This window comes from Tripterygium wilfordii, chromosome 13, assembly GCF_013401445.1.
Source record: "Tripterygium wilfordii isolate XIE 37 chromosome 13, ASM1340144v1, whole genome shotgun sequence".
Classification (NCBI taxonomy): Eukaryota; Viridiplantae; Streptophyta; class Magnoliopsida; order Celastrales; family Celastraceae; genus Tripterygium; species Tripterygium wilfordii.
Window position 1 is genome coordinate 7,099,018 of NC_052244.1, and position 8,654 is coordinate 7,107,671.

The window sequence follows — 8,654 nt, forward strand, 5'->3', positions numbered from 1 at the left end:
TAACACCCATTCCCTCTACATGAGCCGTGAAACTCTTTCCAGTAAGGGCCTTGGTGAATGGATCCGCCAAGTTGTGTAATGACGCAATCTTTAGTATCTCCACTTCCTTTCGCTGCACGAACTCCCTTATCAAATGGAACTTACGTTCTATGTGTTTTCCTTTACTGTGGTAACGAGGTTCCTTGCTTTGAGCTATTGCACCCATATTGCCACAATATAAAGTGATAGGTCTCTCAATGCTAGGGACTACCTCTAATTCCATAAGGAACATTCTCAACCAAACTGCCTCTTTAGCGGCTTCTGAAGCTGCCACATATTCGGCTTTCATGGTGGAGTCTGCGATGCAAGTTTGCTTCACACTCCTCCAACTTATGGCTGCACCACCAAGTGTAAACACGTAACCGGACGTGGATCTTCTAGAGTCCTTGTCTGCTTGGAAATCCAAATCAGTATAACCCACTGGAACGATCTCATCACTACGGTAAACAAGCATATAATCTTTCGTTCTCCGAAGATACTTGAATATATGTTTGACCGCCGTCCAGTGATGCAAGCCAGGGTTAGATTGATATCTACTAACCAATCCCACTGCATAGCAGATGTCTGGCCTAGTACAAAGCATAGCGTACATGAGACTGCCAACTGCGGAAGCATATGGCACCTTACTCATTTCACGCTTCTCTTCTTCCGTCTTAGGACAGTTGTCCTTTGAAAGAGGTACTCCATGTCTAAAAGGTAAAAGACCTTTCTTGGAGTCATGCAATGCGTACTTGACTAGAATCTTCTCTATGTATGTGGCTTGGGAGAGAGCTAATGTTCTAGTTCCATGATCTCGCATAAGCTTGATGCCTAGAACATAGCTTGCTTCTCCTAGATCTTTCATGTTAAACTGATTGGATAACCATATCTTGACCGCTGATAAAGTTGCAGTATCATTTCCGATGAGCAATATGTCATCAACGTAGAGAATTAAGAACACAATTTTCCCGCCGTCCAATCTCTTGTATACACACGGTTCATCAGGGTTTTGATCAAATCCGTAGGATTTAATCGTCTGATCGAATCGAATGTTCCAAGATCTAGATGCTTGCTTAAGTCCATAAATGGACTTCTTAAGCTTGCAAACCATATTTTACTAACTTTCAGCAACGAATCCGGTGGGTTGCATCATATAAATGCTTTCGTCTAGATGGCCATTGAGGAAAGCAGTCTTGACATCCATCTGCCATATCTCATGATCAAAATGAGCTGATATGGCGAGAAGTATTCTGATGGATTTAACCATGGCTACAGGTGAGAAAGTCTCCTCATAGTCTATACCCTATTTCTGAGTATAGCCCTTTGCCACCAACCTTGCTTTAAAGGTTTCAACCTTTCCATCTACTCCTCTTTTCCTTTTGTAGACCCATTTGCACCCTATGGGTTTTATTCCGTCGGGTATATCTACAAGATCCCACACTTCATTAGAATACATAGACTCTAATTCAGATTCCATTGATTTGAGCCAATGATCTGCATCAACATCAGAAACTCCTTCTTCGTAACTAGTGGGATCTGGTTCAAGTTCGTCAGACACTGCCAAAACTGACTCTCCAAAGTACATGAACCTTTCAGGAGGTCGTGAGACCCTCCCACTACGACGAAGCTCTAGTGTTGCATCCAAAATTGTTTTGGCTATTTGTTCATTCTCAACATTTTCTGTTGGACCGGAAGTTGAACCATCAAGATTTTGTTCTTCAAGGATTATCTTCCTTGGTTCACTGCTGTTGATACAATCCTCTTCTAAGAATCTAGCATTCGTGCTAATGAATACCTTTTGACTCTCAGGATTGTAAAAATAGCCACCACGAGTCCCTTTAGGAAATCCAACCCAATAGCACAACACAGATCTTGGTCCAAATTTAGTTGTCTTATCTGCCAGTACAAAAGCCGAACATCCCTAAACTTTTAGATTTCTAGGATCAGACTTACGTCCAGTCCACATATCATGAGGTGTCTTTGATATTGACTTAGACGGTACTAAATTCAAGATGTGCATGGCAGTTTCTAGGGCATATCCCCAAAACGATTCTGGAAGAGTAGCATGACACATCATGCATCTTACCATATCCAGTAGAGTTCTGTTTCTCCTTTCTACTACCCCGTTTTGTTGAGGAGTTCTAGGTGTAGAAAGCTGAGTAACAATGCCATTATCTGTGAGATCCTGTTTATACTCATCTAGCATGTATTCGCCACCACGGTCAGACCGTATAGCTTTGATGCGTTTATCCAATTGGTTCTCCGCAAAAGCCTTAAACTCTTTGAACTTGTCAAAAGCCTTAGACTTGCGGCGCATTAGATAAATGCATCCATACCTAGAGTAATCATCAGTAAAAGTAATGAAGTACTCAAAACCTCCTCGGGCTTGTACCGTCATCGGTCCACATACGTCTGTATGCACCAACTCAAGCAAATCATTAGCCCTAAGGCCTTTGGACTTGAACGACCTCTTAGTCATTTTACCTTCTAAACAAGACCTACATTGTGGCATACTGTTCATATCTAATGGGCCGAGTGACCCATCATGAACTAGCCTGTTGATTCTTGTTTGGTTAATATGGCCAAGTCGTAAGTGCCAAAGGGTTTCCTCATTGGATGTGGCCTTTATCTTTCTAGATTCAGCATGCATAATATCACAATTATTACCAGAGTAGGAATTTGGATGTAAATAAAACCGATTTCCATTCATAGTTCCAGAGCATATTTCCTTTCCATATCTACTAATTGTAACATTAGAAAGGAAAGATAAATGATACCCTTCTGACATTAAACTTGAAACTGAAATTAAATTTCGTCTAATATCCGAAACATAAAGGCAATCATTCAATGTTAAAATCTTATTACATCCAAAATATAAATTAACTATTCCTACTTTAGTAGCTTCTACTATGACTCCTGAAGCAGTCCTCAAAGTGATTTCCCCTTTATTAAGTTTCCTGGTTTCCTGAAACCCCTACAATGAATTGCAAACATGATTAGTGGCTCCAGAGTCTACTATCCAGGATACAGTAGAATCAACCACTAAACAAGTCTCAATAAATAGAATATTACCCTTAATATGCTTCTTTGCTAGAAGCTTTGGGCAATCACTTTTCTAGTGCCCTTTCTGGTTGCAATGAAAGCATTTGCCTTTCCCCTTCACAACCTTGCCCTTTTTCTTTATCTTTGGGCCTTTGGCAGCAGTGGCTTGCTTCTTCTTATTCTTAGGCTTTTTGGGCCCAGAATTAGAAACTTTAACAAAATGGACTTGCTTCTCCTTTCCCATTATATGCTCAGCGGATTGAAGTTCCTTCATAAGCATTGGAAGAGACATCTCCATCTTGTTCATGTTGAAGTTCAACTTGAACTGGGAGAATGAGCTTGACAAGGTCTCCAATACCATATCCACCTACGTTTGTCCATCGATTTCAGTACCAAGATCCAAGGCTTCATAGAGGTACTCCATGACCTTGAGCATATGCTCTCTCACGGGAGTACCCTCGGCCTGCTTGGCGTTCATCAACTTCTTTATCGCTTGCTGCCTTGCAGAACGAGTGGTTTGTTGGAACATTTCCTGCAGACTAAAGATCATGTCTTCAGCTGTCTGCATGCTCTCATGTTGTTTCAGCAAGACTGGTGATAAAGACGCTAAGATATAGCACTTGGCCATGTCATTGGCATTGATCCATTTTTGCCGAGCCAATCTGTCCTCATCTGTTGGGTCAGGGCCCAACTCAGGACAATCCTTGATCAGAACATACTTGTACCCACCTGAGGTGAGCACTATGTCCAAGTTTCGTTTCCAGTCAACATAATTCGGTCCAGATAGTTTGTTTTCATTAAATATGGAAATAAGTGGAGAAAACGACATTTGAAATTTAGAACATTTAAAATGCATCAGATGAATGCTCCAATTATTTAATCTTTTTACATATCTACTAAGTAATAAAATCCCAAACATTTACTAAGTAAATCAAATATAATAGCGTATTAACCAACAACAATTGCTTGCCTAGTTGACCCAAGTCTAACTCAGTCAAATAAATTCAAGCGTCTAGCCTTTTGGGCCTCTTGAATTTCTTGATCGCTATTTATTTGGCTCCTTTGTAGGTTGAGTGTAAACCAAGGTTTAACCTACTGGAACTTGCTCATGTGAAAACTCCATCCCAGAGGGGGGTTGCGCGTGCAACACAAGTAAGCTTTCATACAAGCGTGTCATAAGTTATCAGCTTTCAATTCTACTATTGCAACTAATGGATACTCCATCCTAGAGGGGGGTTGCGCATGCAACAAGAGTAAGTACCCATCTACAAATAAGAATTGAAATTTCCACTTGAAATCCTCCCACTAGACCTGGCTTATAAACTCCATCCCAGAGGGGGGTTGCGCATGCAACACGAGTAAGTTTATATACCCTAGTGAGGATTAACCTTTGGGAAGCCGTGGGTCATATCATTATATATAACCCTCTCCCACTCAATAATTTATTATTAGGGTTTTTCTGGTTGAAGATTACCTTAGATCCTAGTGGCTCGAATCAACCTTTAACCGTTAACCAATTATGTAATTCCACGTGATTAAACTCATAATTATTCCCAATAGTTAATTAGGTGATTAACCTAAATCTTTAATCTATTAAATTATGCCACGAAAGTTCATCTAATCACGTAATTACATGTAGCTTATTAGATGTCGAAAGGTGATTCCTAATAAGCCCGGTGCCAAGGCTTGTCTATATGCCAATTTAATCATACATCCATTCACATAAGTAAAAGCATAATTAAATAAAGCAAAATAAACAAACATAATAAACACATATGATACTGTATCTAAGCTGGTCTTCATGATGTCCAACATGCAGATATCCATCTCCAATCGTGACTCAAAGACTAGGGAGAAACCCTAGCAGTGGGCCGTGAGTCTGGTTCACTTTCGGGAATTTTCTTTGTGTCGAACTCCATCATGAACCTGCGTTCGTGACTTCCAGAAGCTGTCCAGGGGTGTACCTAGTCCAGAAATATTTTGGTTACCCAAAAATTGAGGTACAACCCGAAATACCCCTTAGGAACACTCCAAGCACAAATCTGGAAAATCCGTCGGCAAACAGCTTGTCTTCGCAGCTGTAATTTTTCAGCTGTGTTTCTTCGCGATTTCTTCATGCTTTTCTATTCATAACATCACTAAGTACTAATACAAAAAATCCTATGCCTTGGGGAAGGCTTACAAGTGATTCTAATGAATTTACAAAGCAAGGAAACTACAAATCTGAAAAAACAGCTTTACAAAAAATATCCCATAGACTCTAAACGCGAGCCTATGGGTTACAACCCAAAACAATAAAATTAAATAAATCAATACCAGCTTAGTACAGTATCTCAAGGCTGCAAAACAAGTGTTAGTGGCATCCAAAAATTCACAAAAACAATCGCACACCCTAGGCACCAATCTAACGCGCAATTATTCTTCTAATGAATTTGTGAGTTAATATTGACTTAATACATACTAAATTTGCTCCGATACCATTTGTCGGTTGCTAAAACTAATTTTAGACACACAGCGGAAGCTAACTAGGATCGTCTTAGCATAGTTATAAATCAAAATTTAACGAACGATGCCCTACAACCCTAACATGCCCCACGGCCATAGTGTGTTTTTTTTTTTGCCTAACATGTTTCTAAAAATTTTTTTTATCTCAAATCTTATTTTAACATGTTAATCGAACACAAAAGTTCAAGTTTTAATCTTTGTAAATAATCCTAGCATGCTTCTAGGTTTATATCCTAACAACTATTAAAACAAGATTAAGCACACACAACATGGCATCAAGAAAGTTAGAGATTAACCAACCTCTTCAAAATCGAGGTCCTAAGCTTTCTTCTTTTCTTGAACGCACGAACCACCGTCTTGATCTCTACCAACTTGGAATGCCTACGTCGTTTCCTTGGTATTCCCCTTAATCTTCTTGTGAATATGCAAAGCAAAGAATCACCGATTGGTGGCGAACCAAAAACAAACACACGGTTATGACTTGGGATTGTCTCTCGGGCACTACCAGAATTTTTTCTTTCTTTCTTTCTCACAGCCGAGTGATTTTCTCTCTCTTGGTTATATATAAAAGCGGCAGCTCAATTTGAGCATATATGTCCCTATATATATATATGAGAGAGTATGTATATATACCAAAAATTAACAAGTCTCTAATTAGGTTTGTACGTTCCAAACCTAATGGAATTAGAAGACAAAAAAAGAGAGAGGCCTGCCTATTAATGAATGGCGCCTCCTTTTTTTATGTTCTCTTATTAGGCAACCGTGACTTGCATTGCAAGGCATGGTGTGGGCCTAGCCTTACAAGAATTCAAGACTCAAATATTATTTTGATCCTTAGTCCATTCTGGACTTTAATTTTGATTATGTAAAATATTTAGTTTACAATCCAAATCAAAATTCCGAGACTTATTATTTTATCATAAATACACTTACAAGAATTTTGTATATCTTAACAAAAAATAATTTCATCTTAGGGTTATCTTTGGAAATCCAGAACCCAATAAAATTATATCTATTTGTTATATAAATTCTATTCTTGTAAATATCCCAATGACCATTGTGATATGGTGAAATTTGCCGATCTTCCTTTAATAGGACGAGAGACTAGAATGAGGCTACCAAGGGGACTCCACAGGACATACAAATCTAGGCTCCCGAAACATTATTCTTTACCGCCAAGCCCTATGACTAGGAATAATATTTCAATCCAATGTTCATCTGACACCACCAAAACTATGGATGAACTCCCTGACTTGTGAGATGTGTACGAATATATCCTCCATGCAACACCCGGTAAGTTGGAGTGAAAGTTTGTGTACTATTAAACACTCCAAAGTCCATATTTCCCCTGAGCTCTCGGTTCCCTTATATCTATCCACTAAGCATATTAGATTGACCCGTCGATCAATCTAAATGCTAACGCTTGATCCATAAGGATCACTCTGCAGAGTTTCTGGGTAGATTAATTTGAACCTCTCAGGTGGGTGCTTACACTTTCGTATCCCGAAAGTACATGAACGACTATTTTGTAGGTATGCTCCCACACCCTAGTGGCATACATCTAATCCATCGAGTATATTGACAATAGTGTGTGTCTCACTCATGGATGAATCAAAACGCACACGCTATAAGTATGAAAGTATTGACCTACTCAAGCTTAAGAGATATCGTACTCTCACAGCTATAGGATGAACAACTCATTGATAGTACTTTTCCGGTTGTTCTTTCCTATGTAAGTCCGTCAATGTATGTTTCCTCACATACACTAGTGCACCAATCCGATACTCCTCTCGAGTGATCAAGACAAACCACTCCCCTATTTGGAGATGTCCATGCACTACAACCTATATCAACAAAGTGCCTAACTTTGTTAATCTGGTTTTGACTAATTTATTTCGGATGTAATAGTGAATCTTGTGTCTGTCTATACTCACACATAAAGTGTATCTGAGTATCCAAGATTACTATAAATAACATCCCTAGACGTGGATGGAACATTCATACATAAATGAAAAGACATCCAATACACATAATGCAATATTAAATATTCATCAATAAACCTCAAAATTGTACGAAACGTGAAAAACTTGTCCATGCATAGAATTGAGCATTCCCAAGGCAGCAAAATAGACCGTTATACTCTATTTAGTGTTCTTAGAAGTCTTAACTTGCTAGTTTAGCTTTTGGACAACGTTTCGTTAGGTAAAGATGCCAATATACCAAGTTAAGTTCAAAATTGCACGAAACATGAAAAACTTGTCCATGCATAGAATTGAGCATTCCTAAGGCAGCAAAATAGACCGTTATGCTCTATTTAGTGTTCTTAGAAGTCTTAACTTGCTAATGTAGCTTTTGGACATCATTCCGTTTGGTAAAGAAGCCAATAGACCAAGTTAAGTTCAAAATTGCACGAAACATGAAAAACTTGTCCATGCATAGAATTGAGCATTCCTAAGGCATCAAAATAGACCGTTATACTCTATTTAGTGTTCTAAGAAGTCTTAACTTGCTAGTTTAGCTTTTGGATATCATTTCGTTAGGTACAGAAGCCAATAAACCAAGTTAGGTTCAAAATTGCACAAAACATCAAAAACTTGTCTATGCATAGAATTGCGCATTACTAAGGTATAAAAATGGACCGTTATACTCTTTTTAGTGTTCTTCGAAGTCTTAACTTGCTAGTTTAGCTTTTGCACATCGTTTCGTTAGGAAAAAAACCCACTAGACCAAGTTAAGTTCAAAATTGGACGAAACGTGAAAAACTTGTCGATGCATAGAATTCAGAATTCCTAAGGCATCAAAATGTACCATTATACTTTATTTGGTGTCCTTAGAAGTCTTAACTTGCTAGTTTAGCTTTTCGACAATGTTTAGTTAGGTAAAGAAGCAAATAGACCAAGTTAAGTTCAAAATTGCACGAAACGTGAAAAACTAGTCCATGCATAGAATTGAGCATTACTAAGGTATAAAAATGGACCGTTATACTCTATTTAGTGTTCTTCAAAGTCTTAACTTGCTAGTTTAGCTTTTTCACATCGTTTCATTAGGTAAAGAACCCAGTAGACCAAGTTAAGTTCAAAATTGCACGA

General features: G+C 38.5%; 1 protein-coding gene across 1 annotated transcript; it reads right to left on the bottom strand.

Moving 5' to 3' along the window:
- Positions 1 to 1,135: 1,135 nt before the first annotated feature.
- LOC120012507 lies at positions 1,136 to 2,224 on the bottom strand. The gene is made up of 3 exons (XM_038863937.1): positions 1,972 to 2,224; positions 1,448 to 1,647; positions 1,136 to 1,222 (listed from the first exon to the last, which is right to left on the bottom strand). The coding sequence occupies exons 1-3, from the start codon at positions 2,222 to 2,224 to the stop codon at positions 1,136 to 1,138; spliced, it is 540 nt and encodes a 179-aa protein (XP_038719865.1).
- Positions 2,225 to 8,654: the final 6,430 nt, after the last annotated feature.

Coding starts and splice junctions, on each gene's coding strand:
- LOC120012507 (XM_038863937.1), bottom strand. CDS start 2,224: ATGCTAGATGAGTATAAACAGGATCTCACAGATAATGGCATTGTTACT. Junction 1,648..1,971: donor TCATGATATGTGGACTGGAC/GTAAGTCTGATC, acceptor ATGCAACACTAG/AGCTTCGTCGTAGTGGGAGG. Junction 1,223..1,447: donor CTAATGAAGTGTGGGATCTT/GTAGATATACCC, acceptor GAGATATGGCAG/ATGGATGTCAAGACTGCTTT.